The 23,801-nt window shown below is 33.0% G+C and overlaps 5 protein-coding genes across 6 annotated transcripts; 4 read left to right on the forward strand and 1 right to left on the reverse strand.

Moving 5' to 3' along the window:
* Positions 1–4,368: 4,368 nt before the first annotated feature.
* LOC106301364 (WRKY transcription factor 18-like) lies at positions 4,369–5,760 on the forward strand. The gene is made up of 4 exons (XM_013737743.1): positions 4,369–4,627; positions 4,709–5,113; positions 5,215–5,331; positions 5,428–5,760. The coding sequence occupies exons 1-4, from the start codon at positions 4,559–4,561 to the stop codon at positions 5,692–5,694; spliced, it is 858 nt and encodes a 285-aa protein (XP_013593197.1). The 5' UTR covers positions 4,369–4,558; the 3' UTR covers positions 5,695–5,760.
* A 221-nt stretch (positions 5,761–5,981) lies between these two features.
* Positions 5,982–7,790, forward strand: LOC106301363 (protein POLAR LOCALIZATION DURING ASYMMETRIC DIVISION AND REDISTRIBUTION). Its single transcript, XM_013737742.1, has 3 exons — positions 5,982–6,512; positions 6,854–7,191; positions 7,286–7,790. The coding sequence occupies exons 1-3, from the start codon at positions 6,272–6,274 to the stop codon at positions 7,598–7,600; spliced, it is 894 nt and encodes a 297-aa protein (XP_013593196.1). The 5' UTR covers positions 5,982–6,271; the 3' UTR covers positions 7,601–7,790.
* Positions 7,791–14,981: 7,191 nt separating this feature from the next.
* LOC106304218 (early nodulin-like protein 1) lies at positions 14,982–15,814 on the forward strand. Its single transcript, XM_013740618.1, has 2 exons — positions 14,982–15,242; positions 15,331–15,814. Exons 1-2 carry the CDS (start codon positions 15,065–15,067, stop codon positions 15,666–15,668), a joined length of 516 nt encoding a protein of 171 aa, XP_013596072.1. The 5' UTR covers positions 14,982–15,064; the 3' UTR covers positions 15,669–15,814.
* Positions 15,815–16,253: 439 nt separating this feature from the next.
* Positions 16,254–19,921, forward strand: LOC106305983 (pentatricopeptide repeat-containing protein At4g31850, chloroplastic). The gene has a single exon (XM_013742425.1). It carries the CDS (start codon positions 16,488–16,490, stop codon positions 19,785–19,787), a length of 3,300 nt encoding a protein of 1,099 aa, XP_013597879.1. The 5' UTR covers positions 16,254–16,487; the 3' UTR covers positions 19,788–19,921.
* On the reverse strand, positions 19,911–22,354 carry LOC106305984 (probable protein phosphatase 2C 60). Of its 2 annotated transcripts, none has more exons than XM_013742427.1 (11): positions 22,224–22,354; positions 21,797–21,920; positions 21,638–21,701; positions 21,452–21,560; positions 21,229–21,382; positions 20,974–21,099; positions 20,770–20,893; positions 20,621–20,697; positions 20,490–20,542; positions 20,347–20,401; positions 19,911–20,246 (listed from the first exon to the last, which is right to left on the reverse strand). In XM_013742427.1, the coding sequence occupies exons 2-11, from the start codon at positions 21,911–21,913 to the stop codon at positions 20,067–20,069; spliced, it is 1,059 nt and encodes a 352-aa protein (XP_013597881.1). In that variant the 5' UTR covers positions 21,914–21,920; positions 22,224–22,354; the 3' UTR covers positions 19,911–20,066. The 2 variants fall into 2 exon arrangements, with proteins under 2 accessions (XP_013597881.1, XP_013597880.1); XM_013742426.1 differs by lacking the exon at positions 22,224–22,354 and adding an exon at positions 21,987–22,216.
* Between the last annotated feature and the right edge of the window lie 1,447 nt (positions 22,355–23,801).

Raw genomic sequence — 23,801 nt, forward strand, 5'->3', positions numbered from 1 at the left:
TATAAATGCATATTCTTAAATATAATTTTTATGTTTAATTAAATAAAATTTATATTAAAATATTGATACAAAAAAAAAAATTTACAATATTAATAATATTTTATTTTAAAATATAATTTATATTTATCTGTTAAAATATAATTTATATTTATCTGTTAAAAATTTTTTTAAATCACCTAGTTAATTTTATGTGCAAAGCCAAACTAAAAAACAAAGTTTTGGTTTGTACTGTACAAAATAAAAAATATAATTTATTAACATTAGCGCAAGTAACTTACGGTAAGTTATTCGACTTTCTGTACTTTATTTTTATTTAAATAATCGTAAATATTATAATAAATTTAAATAAGTAAAAAACATCATTCTTAACTTACTAGAGGAAACTTACGAGAGATAGTCTTTTCAACTTCTCCTCTTCTCTTTACTCCGTAAAAGAAAGCAAGTTCATAAGAAAACCAGAGATTTTTTCTTGTTCTATAGTTTTTTAGATGTTGCTTTTTATTATCAAAGCTACGATAAGTTCATCTTTATTTCGAATAAGACTCCGAAAATCTCAGGTCCGGCTCTGCTCAGAGTCCCAGTAATTTAGTTTGGTTTGAGAAACTAACACCAAAGGAAAAGTTGTTTCGGTTTGTTATTTTCGGTGTGGTTCTTGAGATTGGGTTCTGTTCGTAAGATTGTGACCTATTAGTATTGGATTCTCTTGTCTACTCTTGCACCACTTGTATGTTTGTTTCCCCTTAAAACTGGGGGAAAATATAATCTCATAATGTCTTAGAGGGGTTCGAACTTAATTTAAAGTTGATCTCAGAGAGGCCCAATTTTACAAAACCTAATGAAAAAAAAAAGATATTACGTTTCAACAATTCCACTCCAGGTCAATTTAAATTTTAGATGAAGAAAAAAAAGAAGACTAAGGAAAAGGCGTGTGCATGCGTGATGCACAAAGGATGACGTAGGGGTTACTTACGTACGAGGCTGGTGAATCATGGACGCATCACTACCGTTCAGAAGAGGCACGTGCATTATATTACGTTTAACCTTTAGTTAGATTGACTCTTCATCAACTCAAGTCTTTCTTAAAGATAGTATGTAATATATTTCTATGCATACTATATTCATATATGATGGTTTGTTACGTTGTGAAAATTTTCGAGTCAATCAATTGCTTGTTAGCATCTTTTCTCTGGTCATAGCTAGTGATCTCTTTTTCCTGTAACTCTATAATTCATATATAATGATTTGTTACGTTGTAAAATTTTCCGAGTCAACCAATTTGCTTGTTAGCATCTTTTTGTATGGTCCTAGTGATCTCTATTTCCAATAATTCTATAATTGTTTTGAGCATTTGTGCACTATACTCTCATAAGTGCACTGTGCCGACGCCGTGCTCGGGCTTTTTGGGCCTAATAGCATGTGTAATGTAGGATTCTTAGGATGAAGTTTTTAGCGGAATAAAAGAACCCGTCTCTTAACTTTTAACTAAAACAGGTAAGAACCGGTTATTAAATAAGATATTTAAGAACCTCCATTAAACATGCCCTAAGGCAGTTTATGAAAAGAAAAAAATAATAAAAAAGAAAGAAAATGATTGAAAATTATAAATACAGTTCATTTTTTTAAGTTATGTTGCAATTTTCTGTTGTTTGAGAAGATATTATTACAACAAAAAATTATCAATCAATATATCATTTCCTGTTAGAACTATTTAAATATACATATAAATTTACTATAATTTACACCCTACTACATCTACAATGTGTAGTAAAATTCTAATGTGAAATTAAATTTTAAGTATAAAAACGAATAAATGATGCAAACATTGACATAATCTCGAAGAGGAAAACATTTATAAATCATAGAACACATATAAACTAATGTATTTTAAAAAATAGGGGTCTTTAATTTTTGATGAAAAATGCGGCCTGAGGCCACTGCCTTTTTCCATTGCCATAAGCACGGCTCTGTGTATGTGCACAATTGTTAGATAAAGCTATTGCAGATAAGTACGAGTTTAAATTAAATTTGAAGAAAGAAAATGATGATGCTTCTGATAGCTTTTGAATAGTCAGATGTGAAGAGCTAAACAAAAGATATAATCTTAAAGGTTATTGCATCACCAAATTTCAGTAAAATAAAAGGTTATTGCATCATGCTAATGGATGCAGATTCGTGACGCCATCACGTTGACGTCGTCATGTAGAATTATATCCGAGAGAGGGGGTTTTAGACGGACGACTTAGAATGGTCTTTATATTATGAGGTCTTATTAATCCATTCAGGACCAATAAACCACAAGTACTATCTGATCCTTTTCCATCTGTGAAGACGTATTTAATTAACTTTTCCTTGAGCCCTAACTATTTTCTTCATCAACAATATTATCATAAATGGATGGTTAGGCCTGACCAATATCTTTGTTGGTTGCTTGACCAATTCAAAATGAAAGTAGTTCTACGATCGAAGGAAAATAAAAACAAACTTATTTGAAACCAGTTACGTTTTCTTTGGAATCAAAAACTAGTTACGTTTTAAAATTAAATTAGTTTCTACAATAAAGAAAAAAATAACCCTACACGACTTTTTTTAATAATAATTTCTATGATTCCATCTTTGTCAAGCTACAGGCCATAAATAAAAACTCATGCATATTTAAAAGGTTGTATAATTTTATGGAACAACCAAATCTTTCAGAATCTGCACTGAACAGTGGTTAGTAATTTTTTGTATCATTGATTCATTGTGTGTTGAAAGAAACGGAATAGTTGAATTAAAATGATACTAAACTATTCACTTTTGAGCAAAAAAAAACAGGTCGGTGTCGGTCCTGTCGGAGCCGCCCAAGGTGGCAACTTGTTCACACCATAAAGCCTCACTCAAGTTGGAAGTCGCGGTCGAGTCCGGTCAAGATTTGTCACCCTTTCCCCGTGTGGGTCCTGCCTCTTTGTCTTTTTCTCCACCAAAATTTCCACGTTTTTGTATTCTCCTCCACCAATTTTTTTATGATCGACTAATATATTTATATATATTTAAATTTTTTAAGATTAATCAAATTTTTTGGTCGAATCTCACAATACATTGAACACGGATCAGATATCAGATTTTTAATAGTATTTATGATTTGCTTCGTATATTACGGATATTTAATTTTCGATTTGCTTTGTTTTTAAAAAATATAGATATCCGGAAAATAAATAGATATTTGCGGATATTTACGAATACTTTATTGATATCTCATCCGTTTAGATTAATACAAATAATTTTAAAAAGTTGATACAAATTTGTTTTGTAAAATATTTTTTTGCATGATATATAAAATTAAAATTAAAAGAATTAGTGAATCTACATATTTTGTAAAAAAATTAAACTAAGTTAACAATTATAATAACACAAAACTTAAAAAAATATAATTGTCATAAAAAAAAATTCTTCTTTTTATGTAATACTTTTATATAAGTAATAATGTGAATATAATTTGTCAAATCATATGTTAGAATAATAATTATATAATTTTATATATTTAAAACTTTAAATATAATCAAAATATACATGCATTTATATATTGTCAGATCGGAGCAGATATCTACTTTGCAAAATTTTAATATTTGTGATTTTAACGGATATTGATTTTTAGTATTTGTTTTGCTTCGAAAGTTTACGGATATCCAGAATTTTCAAATCGAATTGAAACGAATAACAAACGAATCAGATTAAATTTAACGGATAAAATGTCGACCCTGCCATACGTCTTCCATCGATAAACAAATGTCTTTCTCTAAAAAGGAATCAAATTAAGAAAGCGTTCAAAGATGAGCGTTATAATATCATAAATATATCTATATTAATATGTTCCAAAAAAATATCTGTACTAATGCAGCTATTGTCGTGTATTCTTTTATTAAGTGTTGTACTCAATCATTTAATTAGTGTATTATTTATTAAATGCTAGATTTAAATATTATCTCAACAACTATTGCAATAACACATACAACTTACCAAAGTTTTTCTTATATAAACGAAGGAAATAATAGAAAAAGAATTGCCGACCTCCGAATCAAGAGTCAATAGGTCAAGCGAGTCAAGGGAAAGTTCGTAATTGTTATGGTCACTATATCTTTAAAATAAATTTCACCCAACTGAAAAGAATAATTAAAAGGAAACACGAATCCGACCATATTGAAAGTTATGAATGACGTCCAAAACTTTCTTCTGGCGCATGGGACACTGCCGCAGCTATTGTTGATTCTTCTTTACTTGTTTGTTTTTATATAAACTCATTGATCTAGCCAATCACTGTAACCCCATCACGAAAGTCTTTAATGTCTTTAGACTTTATCGAAGACAGCTTTTTATATTTATCATCACTTTGCCAACGACTTTCCGAAAACTTTTATTTACTAATTTATTTTCTTAATGTTAATATGCACACATCACTCTTTCCAGTTTTGTATATATAAAGAAACCATTGCTCATTCACTCGGACCACCAACTTACGACCAAAGAAAGCAAATCCAGACTTGGTTTGTGTCTTTAAAACATTAATAAAATACTTTTTGTAATGGACTGTTCATCTTTTCTTGACCTCAACACCAACCCTTTCGATCGTAATTTCCCGGCAAAACTTCCGGTGAGTTCGCATGATCTATATCCTTAATAACATTTTTGTTGATTGGAACTGTTGTAACTAATCATGTGTTCACATTTTCAGAAGAAGGAGGTCAAGGTTTCGACCTCTGCTGATTTGGAAAGGAAACAGAACGCAAGTGAGTTGAGAGAGGAGCTAAACCGAGTCAACTCAGAGAACAAGAAACTAACTGAGATGTTAGCAACAGTCTGGGAGAACTACCACGCACTACATCACCATTTGGAGAAGCTTCAGAGTCGAAAAAGCCCTGAAATGGATCAGATCGAGCAACCGACAAAGAAAAGAAAACAAGATTCGTATGAGTTATTAGGGTTGGGTAATGGACTCAGCGGTGGAAAAACTGAGAACAGCTCCAGCAACGAAGATCATTATCAGGTTCTTTCATGCAAAAGACCAGTCACTGATAGCTTCAGCAAAGCAAATGTTTCAACAGTCTACGTGCCTTCTGATTCTTCCGACACAAGCTTGGTAAGTGTTTTGTCAGAATTTTTGCAATATTCGATATTATTGTCTATGTTTGTTATGGAGGCATAAGAATTAATTAAACAGAGTGTTGTATTACTTTGCAGACAGTAAAAGATGGGTATCAATGGAGGAAATACGGACAAAAGGTTACAAGAGATAACCCCTCGCCTAGAGCTTACTTTAGATGCTCGTTTGCGCCGTCTTGTCCAGTTAAAAAGAAGGTAATGAGTTTGATTTTCATTTGTGAATGTTTATTTTTGCTTCTTCACTCTTCAGCTGTCTAATGATGTTATGTGACTCATGTTGTTTTTGTTCAGGTGCAACGCAGCGCAGAGGATCCATCCGTACTGGTCGCTACATATGAAGGGACGCATAACCACTTAGGTCCAAACGGTTCTGAAGGGGATGTTACAAGCCAAGTTGGATCAAGCACTGTGACTTTGGATCTGGTTCGTAGTGGTCAGGGAACGATGCAAGAGGTTCTGGTTCAGCAAATGGCGTCTTCGTTAACGAAAGACTCAAAGTTCACAGCTGCTCTTGCGGCTGCTATATCAGGGAGGTTGATGGAGCAGTCTAGAACATGAAGCTAGTTTCAGTGAATGCTTTTGTTTTGGTTTCTCATCCTTAGAAAAATGAATGGCGTTTCTTTTTTTCCTTTTTAAAATATAACTTTTAATTGGGAGAAAAAGATGGAAACTTAATTGTATATAAAAAAACTATAAGCAAATTATAAATCATGAGCATTCAAGAGAATTTTAATGTCTATTAGTTTTTAAATGGCTAGACAATGTTATCACAAAAACAATTTGTAAAAATTTGGTCTGCTTATTATTTGTTTTTAAATCGTTTTATATAACGCATTGAAATCTGTAGAAGCATGTTCTTTGAAATAGTTTAAATTCATTTGAAATCATTTTAAATGATTGGAGAAGATTCCTAACAAACATTCAAATAACAAAATAATCAAAGTTTCCCTCCTTATTTCTCTATCATCTCTGCAACTCTCGTGATTCTCATTTATTTCCTTTCCCCATCTGTTCATCGTTCCCTGTTCCCACCATTATCAATGTCAACCCAACCTCGGTCCCTCCAGCCACCAAACCTTCTTCCTTTTTAAATCTCCTCTCCTATCTCAAACCTCAAAACCCATGATTTGTTTCAATGGAAGGCCATGGACGACACTCGCGGAGGAGAAAGGGAGATGGTTGCATAGTCGTCCAGTGTTACACGCCTAGGAGGGTCGTGTCTCGGTTGCTTTCTGGCCTCCGAAGTTCCAAAGGGAAGAGAGTGGTACAAGATGAAGAAGATAATGGAGGGCACCATTTGGCTTCCTTGAGGTGTTCAACTAAACGCATCAACGATAGTAAGCCGTTGGATGAGAAGCCAGAGACTCCTAGATTTGGTGAGAACTTTGTATTTTTCCCTTTCCTACAGTTTGAAATGGCTTAATGTTTTATGATAAGTTGATGATAGTAAATTACACAAAGGTGTTTGTTTAGGGAAAAAAAATTATTACTCATGAAAAGTAAACTACAGTTTGCATTAGTCTATATAATGAAGGATTTAACCTAATTTCTAAACTAATATAATTTTTCTAGACTCATACGATCTTTCAAGATTCTTCTTAATTTTTCGTGTTTCTATAATCTTGATTTTTCATGAGAGCTTGATTTTCGGTGGCTTTTGTTATAAATTTACACTTGTTTACATCATAATTTACCAAGTTTTCATTATATTGTGCAGAATCACAAAGCAGAGAAACACCTTTGGAAATGGGGATAGGCTCATTCTTGCTGTATCTTGTTGTTGCAAGTAAAACTGAGCTTGACAAAATGACAAACCTGAGAACGCAAATGGAGACGCTTCTTCTAAACGCAAAAGAAGAACTGGAGAAGAATGATGCATATCCAAAAGAGACAAGGGGTAACCAGTTTTCTCCTCAAGTCATTTCGGATTTGGCTTCATCCATTTTCGCAGGGTCATCAACAAGTGGTCTTCAAGAGGAGAACTCTGAACATGAGGTCTCAAAACCAGAGGATGGACATACAAAGGATCAGATACAAAGGCAACACAAACTTAAAGTATCACACAAACCACCTTTTTTTATCTTTTTTATATTGGCTATGAACAGGCTCTTGATGTGACTCAAAACTATTATTTTTTGGGTGTTTGTAGGACAACGAGAACCATGTACCAGAGATGGTGACAGATGAAAGATATGGAGTCTGTCCGTATGAACTTGAGAAAAAGCTGCATGAACTACTAGAGGCAAGGCAACAAGATGAGTTACTAAAGCTAGAGACTGCTCTGAGTCGCGTTGAACGCAGACTACAGGAGAAAGAAACCGAGGTTTCATGGTGGAAAGACGCAGCCCGCTTGCTTGCTAAGCGTGTTCCTGAATCTTCTCGAGCTGGACTAGAATGGTGCAACTCGGAATCTTCTTCTTCCATAACATGTTCGGAAGACTCTGGTCTAGTTTCACCTAGATGATTTTCTATAAGAGAAAATGTCTAGCTTTGCTGTTACAGCTTTAGTGTTTCTGTGAAGTTTGCTTACTGTCTCTGTTCCGTATACGTCATACATACCACTTAAAATCACTATCCGAGGTAGTATAATTGCAATGTATCTGTATCCAATCAAAGCTCCTTTATAAATCTACACTGCAATAGTATAATTGCAATGGTTCTCCGAGGTTACATTTTTTAAATAATTTTTAAAAAACCTCTTATTATTAGAAAATTTTCATTTTATAGAGAACTATTGTAGATTTGGGATTATGACTTAGAAATAATGATAACAAGAATTCGTTTTGATAGATGAGTATTCTTTCGGAATTTTTCATCAATGGATTACATTTTCAATATTTTTTACAAAAACTCCTATTTTTGAAAAGTCTTCATTTATATAGAGAACTATTGTAGATTTAGGATTGTGACTTTCAAATTAGGATAACAAGAATTTTTGTTGAGAGATGAGTATTCTTTCAGAATTTTTCATCAATACGTTGCATTTTTTTCAATAATTTTTACAAAAGCGCATATTTTTGGAAAGTTTCTATTTCTATAGATAACTATTGTAGATTTGAGATTGTGACTTAGAAATTAGAATAACTAGAATTTTTGTTGATAGATGAGTATTCGTTCAAAAAATTTCATCAATAGGTTGCATTTTTAAATAACTTTTTAAGAACCTGCTATTTTTGGAAAGTTTTCATTTTTATAGAGAACTATTGTAAATTTGGGATTGTGACTTAGAAATAAGGATAACAAGAACTTTTGTTTATAGATTAGTATTCTTTCAGAAATTTTCACCAATAAGTTGCATTTGTCAATAATTTTTATGAAAACTACTATTTTTGGAAAAAAAAAATTCTATAAGGAACTAGTGTAGATTTGGGATTGTGACTTAGAAATTAGGATAACTGGAATTTTTGTTGATAGATGAGTATTCTTTCAGAGTTTTTCATCAATATGTTGTATTTTTAAATAACTTTTTAAGAACCTGCTATTTTTGGAAAATTTTCATTTCTATAAAAACTATTGTAGATATGAGATTGTGACTTAGAAATAAGGATAACAAGAATTTATTTTGATAGATGAGTATTATTTCAGAATTTTTCATCAATATGTTACATTTTTCAATAATTTTTACAAAAGCTGCTATTTTTGAAAAGTTTTTATTTCAATAGAGAATTATTGTAGATTTGGGATTGTCACTTAGAAATTAGGATAACTAGAATTTTTGTTGATAGGTGAGTATTCTTTCAGAATTTTTCATAAATAAATTGCATTTTTTAAATATTTTTTTAAGAACCTGGTATTTTTAGAAAGTTTTCATTTTTATAGAGAACTATTGTAGATTTGAGATTGTGACTTAGAAATAAGGATAACAAGAATTTTTGTTTATAGATGAGTATTCTATGAGAATTTTTAATCAATATGTTGCATTTTTTATAACTTTTTAAGAAGCTGTTTTTTTTTGGAAAGTTTTCATTTCTATCTTAGATTTTGGATTGTGACTTAGAAATTAGTATAACAAGATATTTTGTTAATAGATGAGTATTGTTTCATAATTTTTCATCGATAGATTGTATTTTTTTAATAATTTTTAAAAAACCTCATATTTTTGGAAAATTTTCATTTTTATAGAGAACTATTGTAGATTTGGGATTGTGACTTAGAAATAAGGATAACAATATTTTTTTTTGATAGATGAGTATTTTTTTCAAATTTTGTATCAATATGTTACATTTCTCAATAATTTTTACAAAAACTGCTATTTTTGGAAATTTTTTATCTCTACGGAGAACTATTGTAGATTTCGATTATGACTTTCAAATTAGGATAACAAGAATCTTTGTTGATAGATGAGTATTCTTTCAGAATTTTTCATCAATAGGTTGCATTTTTTCAAATAATTTTTACGAAAGCTGCTATTTTTGGAAAGTTTTTCTTTCTATAGAGAACTATTGTAGATTTGGGATTGTGACTTAGAAATAAAGATAATTTGATTTTTTGTTGATAGATGAGTATTCTTTTAAGAACCTCTGTTTTTCGAAAAATTTCATTTTTATGAAGAACTATTGTAGATTTGAGATTGTGACTTAGAAATAAGGATAACAAGAATTTGTCTCGGTAGATGAGTATTCTTTTAGAATTTTTTATCAATAGGCTGCATTGTTTCAATAATTTTTACGAAAGCTGCTATTTTTGGAAAGTTTTTATTTCTATAGAAAACTATTGCAGATTTGGGATTGTGACTTAGAAATTAGGATAACTAGAATTTTTATTGATAGATATATATTCTTTCAGAATTTTTCATCGATAGGCTGCATTTTTAAATATTTTTTTAAAAACCTCATATTTTTGAAAAGTTTTCATTTTTATAAAGATTTATTGTAGACTTGGGATTGTGACTTAGAAATAAGGATAATAAGAATTTTTGTTTATAGATGAGTATTCTTTCAGAATTTTTCGTCAATAGATTTGATTTTTCAAATAATTTTTCTAAAACCTGTTATTTTTGGAAAGTTTTCATTTTTATGGAGAACTATTGTAGATTGGGGATTGTGTTTTTTAATAGGTTGTATTTTTAAATATTTTTTACCAAAGCTGCTATTTAGGGAAAGTTTTTATTTGTATAAAGAACTATTGTAGATTTGAGATTGTGACTTAAAAATTAAAATAACAAGAATTTTGTTGATAAATGAGTATTTTTCAGAATTTTTCATCAATAGGTTCATTTTTTAAATAATTTTTACGAAAGCTGCAATTTTAAGAAAGTTTTCATTTTTATAGAGAACTATTGTAGATTTGGGATTATGACTTAAAAATTAGGATAACTAGAATTTGTATTGGTAGATTGGTATTCTCAGAATTTTTCATCAATAGGTTGCATTTTTTCAATAATTTTTACAAAAGCTACTATTGTCAGAATGTTTTTACTTATATAGAGAACAATTGTGGATTTGAAATTGTGACTTAGAAATTAGGATAACTTGAATTTGTATTGATAGACTAGTATTTTCAGAATTTTTCATCAATATGTTGCATTTTTAAAAAAAAAAAATTTAACCTCCTATTTTTGGAAATTTTCATTTGTATAGAGAACTATTTTAGATTTGAGATTGTGACTTAAAAATTAGAATAACAAGAATTTTGTTGATAGATGAGTATTTTTCAGAATTTTTCATCAATAGGTTGCATTTTTTCAATATTTTTACGAAAGCTGCTATTTTTAGAAATTTTTATTTCTATAGAGAATTATTGTAGATTTTGGTTGTGACTTAGAAATTAGGATAACTAAAATTTTTGCTGATAGATGAGTATTCTTTCAGAATTTATCATCAATAGGTTGCATTTTTAAAATAATTTTTAAAAAAACCTCCTATTTTTGGAAAGTTTTCATTTTTATCGAGAACTATTTAGATTTGGGATTGTGACTTAGAAATAAGGATAACTAGAATTTGTTTTGATAAAAGAGTATTATTTCAGAATTTTTCATCAATAGGTTACCTTTTCAATAATTTTACCAAAATTGCTATTTTTGGAAAGTTTTCAATTCTATTGAGAACTGTTGTAGATTTGGGATTGTGACTTTTAAATTAGGATAACAAGAGTTTTTGTTGATAGATGAGTATTCTTTCAGAATTTTTCATCAACAGGTTGCATTTTTTCAATAATTTTTACGAAAGCTGCTATTTTGGAAAGTTTCCATTTCTATAGAAAACTATAGTAGATTTGGGATTGTGACTTAGAAATTAGGATAACTAGAATTTTTATTGATGGATATGTATTCTTTCAGAATTTTTCATCGATAGGTTGCATTTTTAAATAATTTTTAAGAACCTCTGTTTTTCAGAAAAATTTCATTTTTATGAAGAACTATTATAGATTTGAGATTGTGACTTATAAATAAGGATAACAAGAATTTGTTTTGATAGATTAGTATTCTTTCAGAATTTTTTATCAATAGGTTGCATTGTTTCAATAATTTTTACGAAAGTTGCTATTTTTGGAAAGTTTTTATTTCTATAGAGAATTATTACAGATTTGGAATTTTGACTTGAAAATTAGGATAACTAGAATTTTTCTTGATTGATATGTATTCTTTCAGAATTTTTCATCGATAGGTTGCATTTATAAATAATTTTTAAAAATCCTCCTATTTTTGTAAAGTTTTCATTTTATAGAAAACTATTGTAGATTTGGTATTGTAACTTAGAAATAAGGATAACAAGAATTTTTGTTTATATATGTAAATTCTTTTAGAATTTTTCGTCAATAGATTGAATTTTTCAAATAAATGTTTTAAAAACCTGCTTTTTGGAGGTTTTCATTTTTATGGAGAACTATTGTAGATTTGGGAATGTGTTTTTTAATAGGTTATATTTCTTAAATAATTTTTACCAAAGCTACTATTTTGGGAAAGTTTTTATTTGTATAAAGAACTATTGTAGATTTGAGATTGTGACCTAGAAATTAGAATAACAAGAATTTTGTTGATAAATGAGTATTTTTCAGAGTTTTTCATCAATATGTTCTATTTTTTCAATAATTTTTACGAAAGCTGCTATTTTAAGAAAGTTTTCATTTCTGTAGAGAACAATAGGACATCTTTTCAATAATTTTTACGAAAGCTGCTCTTTTTGGATAGTTTTGATTTTTATTGAGAACTATTTTAGATTTTTGATTGTGACTTAGAAATTAGAATAACAAGAACTTTTGTTAATAGGTGAGTATTCTTTTAGAATTTTTCATCAATATGTTTCATTTTTTTAATAATTTTTTTAAAAAACTCCTATTTTTGGAAAGTTTTTGTTTTTATAGAGAATTATTGTAGATTTGGGATTGTGACTTTGAAATTAGGATTAAAAAAAACAATTGTTGATAGATGAGTATTCTTTCAGAATTTTTCATCAATAGGTTGCATTTTTCAATAATTTTTACGAAAGCAGCTATTTTTGAAAAGTTTTTATTTCTATAGAGAACTATTGTAGATTTTGGATTGTGACTTAGAAATTAGGATAACTAGAATTTTTGTTAATAGATGAGTATTGTTTCATAATTTTTCATCGATAGATTGTATTTTTTTAATAATTTTCTTAAACATGCTATTTTTGGATAGTTTTCATTTTATAGAGAACTATTGTACATTTTGGATTGTGACTTAGAAATTAATATAACAAGAATTTTTGTTAATAGATGAGTATTCTTTCAGAATTTTTCATCAATATGTTGTATTTTTAAAATAATTATTAAAAACATGTTGTTTTTAGATAATTTTCATTTTTATATAGAATTATTGTAGAATTTGGATTGTGACTTAGAAATTAGTATAACAAGAATTTTTGTAGATAGATGAGTATTATTTCAGAATTTTTCATCAATAGGTCACATTTTTTTCAATAATTTTTACGAAAGCTGCTCTTTTTGGATAGTTTGGATTTTTATAGAGAACTATTAGAGATTTTGGATTCTGACTTAGAAATTATAATAACAAGAATATTTGTTAATAGATCAGTATTCTTTCAGAATTTTTCATCCATAGGTTTCATTTTCTAAATAATTTTTAAAAAACCTCCTATTTTTGGAAAGTTTTCATTTATAGAGAACTATTGTAGATTTAGGATTGTGACTTAAAAATAAGGACAACAAGAATTTTTTTTGATAGATGAGTATTCTTTCAGAATTTGTTTATCAATAGGTTACATTTTTCAATAGTATTTATAAAAACTACTATTTTTGGAAAGTTTTCATTTCTATAAAGAACTGTTGTACATTTGGGATTGTGACTTTGAAATTAGGATAACAAAAAACTTTGTTGATAGATGAGTATTTTTTCAGAATTTTTCATCAATAGGTTGCATTTTTCAATAAGTTTTTACGAAAGCTGATATTTTGGGAAAGTTTTTATTTCTATAGAGAACTATTGTAGATTTTTGATTGTGACTTAGAAATTAGGATAACTAGAATTTGTTTTGATAGATGAGTATTCTTTCAGATTTTTTCATCAATAGGTTACATTTTTCAATAATATTTACAAAATTGCTATTTTTGAAAAGTTTTTTATAGAGAACTATTGTAGATTTGAGATTGTGACTTAGAATAAGGATAACAAGAATTTCTGTTTATAGATGAGTATTCTTTCAGAATTTTTCATTAATAGGTTGAATTTTTAAAATAATGTTTTTTCATTAATAGGTTGAATTTTTAAAGTAATGTTTTAAGAACATACTATTTTTGGATAGTTTCCATTTTTACTGAAAACTATTGTAGATTTTGACTTAGAAATTAGTATAAGAAGAATTGTTTTTAATAGATGAGTATTCTTTCAGATTTTTTTATCAATAGGTTGTATTTTTAAAATAATTATTAAAAACCTTCTATTTTTGGATAATTTTCATTTTTATAGAGAACTATTATAAATTTTGGATTGTGACTTAGAAATTAGTATAACAAGAATTTTTGTTGATAGATGAGTATTATTTCAGAATTTTTCATCAATAGATTACATTTTTTCAATAATTTTTACGAAAGCTGCTCTTTTTGGATAGTTTTGATTTTTATAGATAATTATTGTAGATTTTGGATTGTGACTTAAAAATTAGAATAACAAGAATTTTTTGTTAATAGATGAGTATTCTTTCACTATTTTTTATCAAGCATTTTTCAAATAATTTTTTAAAAACCTGCTATTTTTTGAATTGTGACTTAGAAATGAAGATAACAAAAAAAATTTGTTGATAGATGAGTATTCTTTTAGAATATTTCATCAATTGATTGCATTTTTTCAATAATTTTTATGAAATGTGTTATTTTTGGAAAGTTTTTATTTCTATAGAGAACTATTGTAGATTTGGGATTGCGACTTAAAAATTAGGATAACTAAAGTTTTTGTTGGTATATTAGTATTCTGTTAGATTTCTTCATCAATAGGTTGCATTTTTAATTTCTTTTACAAAACCTTTTTTTACAAAACGCTACTTTTGAAAAAAAATTCATTTCTATAGAGAATAATTTTATATTTGAAATTGTGATTTAAAAATTAAGATAACAAAATTTTTTGTTGATAAATAAGTATTTTTTCAGAAATTTTCATCAATAAGTTGAATTTATTAAATAAATTATTTAAAAATTGCTATTTTTGAAAAAAAAAATTCTTATAGAGAACTATTGTAAATTTAAAACATAAACAGCTAGCTTGACCAGTTCTCCAGGGGACCACCATGTCTCGACTCTTTCCTATCCGTTACGTTCACCTTTCACCAACGGGCAACGGCTATTTCAACGTTTCCTTTATTTTCTTTTCAATAAACTTCAACGGCTAGTAAAGTCTCTTTAGATCTATAAAAACCACACAAGATCCTCCCAGGCCCTTCATCTCCAACTCATTCATCACACTCACACTAATACTTGTGAGGTGTTACATTCAGTACAAAAATATTTGTTAGCTATGGCTTCTTATTCTTCTCTTCAGGTCACTATCTTCCTCTGCATTTTCTTCTTGTCCGTAAATGCCAATGAGGTTACAGTCGGTGGAGAAACCGGTGACTGGAAGATCCCTTCTTCCTCTTCTTTCTCTTTCAACGAATGGGCTGACAAGTCTCGTTTCCTTCTCGGCGACTTTCTCGGTATAACTTCAATTCCTCATTTCTTTTTGTACATTAATCATCGATACAACTCTGTTTCTGACATTGTAACATGTTGTTGTTATTCCAGTATTCAGCTACGAACCCGGTAAAGACTCAGTTCTGCAAGTGACGAGAGTGGCTTACGAGAAATGCAACACCACGAGTCCCAAAGCCAGCTACACTGATGGGAACACCAAGGTGAAGCTAGACCAACCCGGTCCGGTCTACTTTATCAGTGGAACAGAGGGTCACTGTAAAAAGGGTCAGAAGCTTCGCCTTGTCGTCTTCGTTCCTCATAGCTCTGCTTTCTCTCCAGCTCCTTCACCGTCCGACGGTCCCGCCGTTGCTCCTACTAGTGGTGCTGCTAAGCTCACCAGCTTCTTTGGTGTCGTTGGGCTTGTTCTTGGATTCTGGGCCTTCTTCTGAGAGAAACTTTAATCTGAAATTATATTCTATTTATTAATTTTTAGAAAATGAAACAGAGAGAGAGAGATCTTTGCTCTCTCCCTAGTCTTGTTGTTACTAATATTAATTTAAAATTTTATTCATATAATCAGACTCGCTTTTGCACTTGTTTCTGGATTAATTAGTGGCTTTAACAGTGTAAACCAAGTGAAACAATGGTTATTATGACTATCTAATTAGTTAACACCTAAAAAGGATAATTCAGAATGTTAGAGTTGATTAACGAGGAATTCTTAAGATGATATTCTTAGCGGAATATAAGAAACCGTCGGAATAGAAGAAACCGTTTTATTTAAGAATCGGTTTATTTAAGAACCGATTCTTAGTTTTTTTTAGTTAAAAGTTAAGAGAACGTTTTTTATATTCCGCTAAAAATATTATTAACACTTTTTAGTCTGCAAGCAAAGCAAAGAAAAATACTCATAATAAAAAGTAAAAGCAAATAATAATTGAAGGAAACGAAATGGGTTATATCGTTAAGAAAAGTGAGTGTAACAGGCCTCTACAAATGGGCCAACTATTGGGCCTCAAGATATTTTAGGAGGGAAGAAAGTACAGTGAGAAGCTAGCTAGCAGTGAAGCGAGCGAGCCACTGAGATATTATCCTTTCGACAAGATTCTTTTCACCGGAGATTCTTCCGGTTCACCGAAGTATCTATGACTTCTCAGTTATCAGTATGTGTATCTCCTCGTGTTTGTTAGTCTTCACAGCTTCGCAATTTGAAATGTGACGAACCATCTCTGTTTTGGCTTCAACTTCTCTTGGTTTAATTCTTAAAGATGACAGCTTTACTCTGCTCCACGACTCTGTGCGGCGATCTTACGGTCAGTGATGCTTTTATAATTAGTAGTAACATCAAAGGAAGATTAAAGTTCCAACCTTTAAATGTTGGGTCTGTGTTTCACCGGAGAAAGAAGACCATGAGATCGTATAGTGTAGTCTCCATGAAAAGTTCTGATTTTTCGGTTCCTATGACAAACAAGAAGACGTTGATATCTTCAGGTGAAGTCACCAAGATTCTAACGTCGTTTCCTGAGACTGATTCTGCGTTTTCGTATTTCAAATCAGCAGCTGAGAGTTCGAGTCTAGTTCACACCACTGAGAGTTGCAACTACATGCTTGAAGCTTTGAGGGTCGATGGTAGAATCGAGGATATGGCTTACGTGTTTGATTTGATGCAGAAGAGAATCATAAAGAGAGATAGCACCACGTTCTTGACTATATTCAAGTGTCTTTCTGTTAAAGGTGGGTTGAGGCAAGCGCCTTACGCACTTGAGAAGATGAGAGAGTCTGGTTTTGTGTTGAATGCGTATTCATACAACGGGTTGATTCATCTCTTGCTTAAGTCTAGGTTCTGCACAGAGGCGATGGAGGTTTATAGGAGGATGGTATTTGACGGTTTTAGGCCTAGTTTGAAGACGTACTCTTCACTTATGGTCGGATTAGGGAAAAGAAAGGACACTGAAGCTGTGATGTGTTTACTTGAAGAGATGGAGACGTTGGGGTTGAAGCCTAACGTCTACACGTTTACTATATGTATCCGTGTGCTTGGTAGAGCGGGGAAGATTAATGAAGCGTATGGTATACTGAAGCGGATGGATGAAGAAGGATGTGGACCTGATGTGGTTACCTACACTGTTCTTATTGATGCTCTTTGTACTGCTGGGAAGCTTGACTGTGCTAAAGAGGTTTTCGCAAAGATGAAAACGGGAAGACATAAACCGGATCGTGTGACTTATATTACTTTGCTGGATAGGTTTAGTGACAACAGAGATTTGGATTCAGTGAGGCGGTTTTGGAGTGAGATGGAGAAGGATGGTCATGTGCCTGACGTTGTAACCTTCACTATTCTAGTAGATGCTCTGTGCAAAGCTGGGAGTTTCGGTGAGGCGTTTGATACGTTGGACGTGATGAGGGAGCGAGGTGTCTCACCTAACCTGCATACATACAACACTTTGATCTGTGGTCTCTTGAGAGTTCACAGGTTGGACGATGCGCTTGAGGTTTTTGGTAGGATGGAGTCTCTGGGGGTTAAGCCTACTGCATATACGTACATTGTTTTTATTGATTACTATGGGAAGTCTGGAGATTCCGTCAGCGCTCTTGAGACGTTTGAGGAGATGAAGAACAAAGGAATAGCTCCGAACATTGTAGCATGTAATGCGTCTCTCTACAGTCTAGCTAAATCCGGAAGAGTTCAAGAAGCAAAAGGAATCTTCTATGGGTTGAAGAACATAGGGCTAGCCCCTGATTCAGTAACCTATAACATGATGATGAGGTGTTATAGTAAAGTTGGGGAGATAGACGAAGCCCTCAAGCTGCTTTCTGAGATGGTGGAGAGCAATTGCGAACCTGATGTGATCGTTGTTAACTCTTTGATCAACGCTCTTTTCAAGGCTGATAGAGTGGACGAGGCGTGGGAGATGTTTATGAGGATGAAGGAGATGAAGCTCAAGCCTACAGTTGTGACTTACAACACATTGCTCTCAGGTTTAGGCAAAAATGGTAAAATCCAGGAGGCGATTGAGTTGTTTGAAGGGATGGAGATGAAAGGCTGTCCACCTAATACAGTGACATTCAACACACTTTTTGACTGTCTTTGCAAAAACGACGAGGTGATGCTAGCCTTGAAGATGTTCTTCAAGATGAGTTGTGTACCAGATGTGTTTACTTACAATACTATTATCTATGGTTTGATGAAGAACGGTCAAGTCAAAGAAGCGATGTGTTTCTTCCACCAGATGAAGAAACTGGTTTACCCTGATTTTGTCACCCTCTGCACTCTCCTTCCGGGTGTTGTCAAGGCCGGTTTAGTCGAAGATGCTTACAAACTCACCGCTAACTTTCTTCACAGCTGCGGTGAACAACCCGCTGCTCTTTTCTGGGAGGACTTGATGGGATCTGTCTTGGCTGAAGCTGGAATAGACAGTGCAGTTTCATTTTCTGAGAGATTGGTCGTTAATGGGATTTGTCAAGATGGTGAATCGATCCTGGTGCCAATGATCAGATACTCTTTCAAACATGGTAATCCCTCAGGTGCTAAAACTTTATTTGAGAAGTTCACAAAAGATCTTGGTGTCCATCCCAAACTTCCGGCCTATAATCTGCTAATCGGTGGGCTTCTTGAAGCTGATATGATTGAGACAGCACAGGAACTGTTCCTAGAGATGAAGAGCACTGGTTGCATCCCAGATGCTGCTACCTACAACTTCTTGCTTGATGCTTATGGAAAATCAGGAAAAATAGACGAACTCTTTGAGCTGTACAAAGAGATGTCTCCCCATGACTGCGTACCAAACATAATAACTCACAACATTGTCATCTCCGGACTGGTGAAATCAGGAAATGTGGATGAGGCTCTTGATTTATACTATGACCTTATCAGTGATGGCGACTTCTCTCCAACGGCTTGCACATATGGTCCCCTTATCGATGGTCTCTCCAAGTCAGGGAGATTGTATGAAGCGAAACAACTCTTTGAAGGAATGTTGGACTATGGCTGCAGACCAAACTGTGCTATCTACAACATTCTCATCAACGGGTTTGGAAAAGCGGGTGAGGCTGATGCAGCGTGCAAGTTGTTCAGAAGGATGGTTAAAGAAGGAGTCAGACCGGATCTCAAGACTTACTCGGTTCTAGTGGATTGCCTTTGTATGGTCGGAAGAGTGGATGAAGGCTTGCATTACTTCAGGGAGCTGAAGGAATCTGGCCTTGATCCTGATGTGGTATGTTACAATCTCATAATCAACGGACTAGGGAAGTCTCAGAGGCTTGAAGAAGCTCTTGAGCTTTACAATGAGATGAAGAACAGCAGAGGAATCATCACACCTGATCTATACACTTACAACTCCTTGATTCTGAATTTTGGTATGGCGGGAATGGTGGAAGAAGCTGGGAAGATTTACAATGAGATGCAAAGAGTTGGTCTTGGGCCAAACGTTTTTACATTTAACGCTATGATCCGTGGATACAGTTTGTCTGGAAAACATGAGCACGCTTACGCTGTGTACCAGACAATGGTGACTGGAGGTTTCAGCCCCAACACAGGGACATATGAACAGCTTCCGAATAGAGCTTGACAATTTTACACAGCAGAGCTCTACGCTAAGTGAAGCAACTGCAGAAGAGTCTTGTGTCATGTAAAGTGTACAAAACATAATGTTGTGTAAATGTCATATTGTTTTATTTTAAGGCCAACATCATAACAAGTCAATCATTCCTTCTGTATTATTGGAACTCGTGGGACAAAAGTCTAACCTTCAGGAAAGTCAGATTGTGCTATTAATGTCTTTCAAAAGAATTTACAATGTGAACCAAACTACTATATGTCATCATCTTCCTTGACTCAGAGGATGGGGCTAGTTTGATGAGCTAGGCTCATTGTAGCTTGCTTCAGCTTGGCTAGGTTCTGTGGACTGAACAGGCTTCTTGAACTGAACCAAGATCATGGTCATGTTATCACAGCCTTCACCACCAGCTGTGTTTGGAGCCAAGCATCTATCTAGAACTTTTTCACATACCACTGAGAGTTTGGTTTCCTGAATATTAATTAACGACCAAAAGAGAGAGACTGTAGAATCCAACTGGAGAAAAGAAATTTAGTATTAATCCAAAGAAGACTAATCAAGTTAGTTTTACCGTATTCATCTGTTCATGTATAAAATCAACGAGTTGTTGGCTTGACATGCAGTCCCTGCAGATATGAGATGAACCAAGACAGGTGTTTCAATATCTCTAACATGTATAATGAACTTGTCTGAAAAACTCAAAACTGATTTTACCAAATTCCATCACAGGCAAGAACAAGGAAATCATCGTCATCGCAGAGTTCAACCTGAAGAGGAGAAACTAAAAGTGACACACGGAAGATGTTTTCAGGAGAAAGAGAGAAGAGGCATTAGATTCCACTTACAGTGTTTACATCAGGACTGGCGGTAACGATTTGCTTTTCAGTTGGCAAAAACTTATTCTGCTTGAATTCCATGTCACCTGTAAAGGACAGCTCCACTCAGCGAGATGCATGTAAAACAAGTTGCAACTGTGTAAAGAAGATGAGGTTACCGATAGCTCTTGCTAGATTCAAGCTTCCATTGACACGACCAGCGTGAATAAAGCCACCAGCTTTCAATATCCTTTCTCTCTCAGCTTCAAGATCTGGTTTGTGATCTCTAGAAAGATTGTAAGCCTGTAAACACACACACGTTTGTAACCAAAAAAAAGAAGATAAAGACGCCAAAGTCTTTAATCAAATGGGTAATAATGTACCTGACCCTTTCTGGATATCACACAACGTGAGTCACCAGCATTTGCAACAAAGAGCTGATTGTGTCTGATAACAGCCACACATGCTGTGCTCCCAGAGTTAGGTCCAGTAAAATCAGAATGAGGCCCCTGTTTTGACCAACCATAGCACCAATTCTTAGATATCTAACTTTTAACTTTTGCTTAGTAATACTAATTGGATCTTCTATAACACAAGAAGAAGAAGCATAGCAATTATGCAGGTAACAAAGATTTTACTTCCTCAAAGGCCCAAGCATCAGGTCTATTAGCGCTGTCACCGCTTCTTGGTGACCATATAAACCCTTCAATCATTCCGCTGAACTTATTGATCTTGTCACCTAGTATCGCCAGTTCTCGCCATCCTCTCTGTCCTTGCATCATCTCATCCATTCTACAATGACCACAACAACTTTATGCAAAAACTGACTCTTGTTGCTGCAGAATAAGTTGGTAATGTTACCTGAAAAAAGCCTTTTGAAGAGAAGTCCCTACATCTCCAGCTGCATATGCCTCATCACTGAGAACCTGCTGGTGTAGATACTTGGCGCAGAACTTTGAAACAACTTTACCTACACCACTACCCAAAATGCATTTGAGATTCCATCTACTTAAAAGGATTCCATGTACTAAATGTTTCTTTCTTTACCTCCATGGCCATCATAGACACCCAAGAAGGAAGTGTTATCATCCAGATCAAGAATTGCAGCATGCTACCAAATTTAAAAAAACCCATTTGACTGAATCAGCAGAAGAACAAACAAAAAGAGAAAAGGTTTCAAATTTTTGATATTTTGTTTTCACTCACAGCATCTTCCATGGTGGCACGCCAGCCTTGCATAGAGGACAAACCATATCTAAGTTTATCATTCTCTCCATCTTCTGAAAACTTATCCGTTTTGGGGGAGCTAAGGTATATACCCATCTCTTTTCTGCAAAAGCAAGTAATGAATCAAGAAACAATCTTGGACACCATAATCAAATCCAAAGATACCAACTTTTGAGGAAATTTGATCTGAGGGACCTGTGAATCTGTGATCTTAATCCAACAAAGAGGCTTGAATCAAGATTAGAGTTTAACACTAGTGGTATATAGTATAACAGAACCGGAATTAGATTAGCAGCAAGCAATTCAATGGATCAAAAGAGAGGTACGTGATGGTCTCTCTCACATCTCTGGCTCGAGACCAGTAGAAATCTGAAGATCGGAATGATTAGAGGGAACAAGATGAAACCTTTGATGATGGACGGCGTAGTGAGAAAAAGTCTTGTCTTTTTTTTTTTTCGAAAAAAGCAACGAAAGTTCCTCACTTTGTGTTCTTCTCCTTACTCGTAGCAACACATCCCCACCTGTAGTGTTTCTTTACAAAATTCAAATACGTATGTATGATTTGGTGGGTAATCAAAATAATAAATTTACCGTAATTGGATTGGAGTTAGTTATCTTCGGTGGGTAACTTTTCAGCTGTATAAATGGTAAATTTGTATATTTTTGTGTAATTCTTAATTATCTGCTTTAGGGTCCGATCGGTAATGACTGTAACTTTAAAAATTTTAGTGTAAAAAATCTTTTTTGATGTGGCTTTAGATTTTATTGCTGTAAAATTTTATGGAAAGCTCTAAAAATTTGCTCTGAATTTTTGGTTCTACAGAGCACTTGTACATGTATAGATTATTTCAAGAACTGTGATTTTGAAATTTATATTAAAGCTTAATTGATGTGAATTTAGTGCTATAAAAATAAATTGGGCTGTGGACAGCACCTATAGTCACTGCCAATCACATCTTTAGTTGGTGAGGTTTTCAATTTTCAACCTACATTTTATAATTTTAGATCAAAGGCATAAATTTAACTTCTTTTATACAAAAGTTTGAAAATTCAAAATTCAAGACTATAGTAAAAGTTAAACTCCACAAGTTTATCTATGGAGTTAGTAGTTTATATTTATTGTTCTATTAAAATAGAAGTATATTTTTTTTTGCCATCTGATTTTTTGCTAAAATAGGTTGAAGTCCAAAAATGAACATAAAAACACCCTACACAAAAGTCCAAACCAACAGGCGATCCAGTCCTAAAAGCCTAACAAAACAGGCACCGAAGAAAGATGCGTAAACAGACACGCGGCAATAGATCAGTGTGACTAAACCACGTGTTTTAATCTCAGGCTACAAGGAGCCACGCGTCGCCAATTCATCCACCGCTTTCACTGTTTCCAGAAACAACGCTGGTGATGCTCACCGACGATTCACTGTAACCCACCGCGTCCCATCCAAAGCCAAATCGGGAACATGATTCTCCACTATCTTTTCTGACTTCAAACTTCTCCATCAATCCAAGCAAAGCAATCAACCACTGGATTCCACCGGGAACTCAACCACAAACACCAAAAAAAACACCTCCAACGACTGTATTGGACATTTTTGGCTTGATCAGCTACAACACATACCCCGTTTGGAGAGCATCAATCGATTAACGCCGAGATCTCATCCAAACCCATAAACTTTGCTACATAGCAAAACCTTCCATCAAGATCAATCCTCCAACCAAACTCAGACTATTCGTCCGAATAGGAGATCAACCGGAGATGGAACACAAGAAATTTAATCGGCGGAGCTTAACCACCAGAGTACACCAAAACCGAATGATTTCGCCTAGAAGATCGCGAAAGCACCAGAGTCAAAGCCAGCTACACCGCGTCAAAGAGACCACCGTGCACCAGAGTCGATGCCATGAACCAGAAAGGAGGAAGAAGACGGGAACCACCGCGACTCTCTCTCTCTCTCTCTCTCTCAAGAATTCTTAAGAGGGAAGG

This window comes from Brassica oleracea, chromosome C7 (assembly GCF_000695525.1).
Source record: "Brassica oleracea var. oleracea cultivar TO1000 chromosome C7, BOL, whole genome shotgun sequence".
Taxonomy (NCBI): Eukaryota; Viridiplantae; Streptophyta; class Magnoliopsida; order Brassicales; family Brassicaceae; genus Brassica; species Brassica oleracea.

Coding starts and splice junctions, on each gene's coding strand:
- LOC106301364 (XM_013737743.1), top strand. CDS start 4,559: ATGGACTGTTCATCTTTTCTTGACCTCAACACCAACCCTTTCGATCGT. Junction 4,628..4,708: donor ATTTCCCGGCAAAACTTCCG/GTGAGTTCGCAT, acceptor TCACATTTTCAG/AAGAAGGAGGTCAAGGTTTC. Junction 5,332..5,427: donor CTTGTCCAGTTAAAAAGAAG/GTAATGAGTTTG, acceptor GTTTTTGTTCAG/GTGCAACGCAGCGCAGAGGA.
- LOC106301363 (XM_013737742.1), top strand. CDS start 6,272: ATGGAAGGCCATGGACGACACTCGCGGAGGAGAAAGGGAGATGGTTGC. Junction 6,513..6,853: donor GCCAGAGACTCCTAGATTTG/GTGAGAACTTTG, acceptor TATATTGTGCAG/AATCACAAAGCAGAGAAACA. Junction 7,192..7,285: donor AAAGGCAACACAAACTTAAA/GTATCACACAAA, acceptor GGGTGTTTGTAG/GACAACGAGAACCATGTACC.
- LOC106304218 (XM_013740618.1), top strand. CDS start 15,065: ATGGCTTCTTATTCTTCTCTTCAGGTCACTATCTTCCTCTGCATTTTC. Junction 15,243..15,330: donor CCTTCTCGGCGACTTTCTCG/GTATAACTTCAA, acceptor TTGTTATTCCAG/TATTCAGCTACGAACCCGGT.
- LOC106305983 (XM_013742425.1), top strand. CDS start 16,488: ATGACAGCTTTACTCTGCTCCACGACTCTGTGCGGCGATCTTACGGTC.
- LOC106305984 (XM_013742427.1), bottom strand. CDS start 21,913: ATGGGTATATACCTTAGCTCCCCCAAAACGGATAAGTTTTCAGAAGAT. Junction 21,383..21,451: donor CTTCAAAAGGCTTTTTTCAG/GTAACATTACCA, acceptor TGGTCATTGTAG/AATGGATGAGATGATGCAAG. Junction 20,247..20,346: donor TACATGAACAGATGAATACG/GTAAAACTAACT, acceptor ATTAATATTCAG/GAAACCAAACTCTCAGTGGT.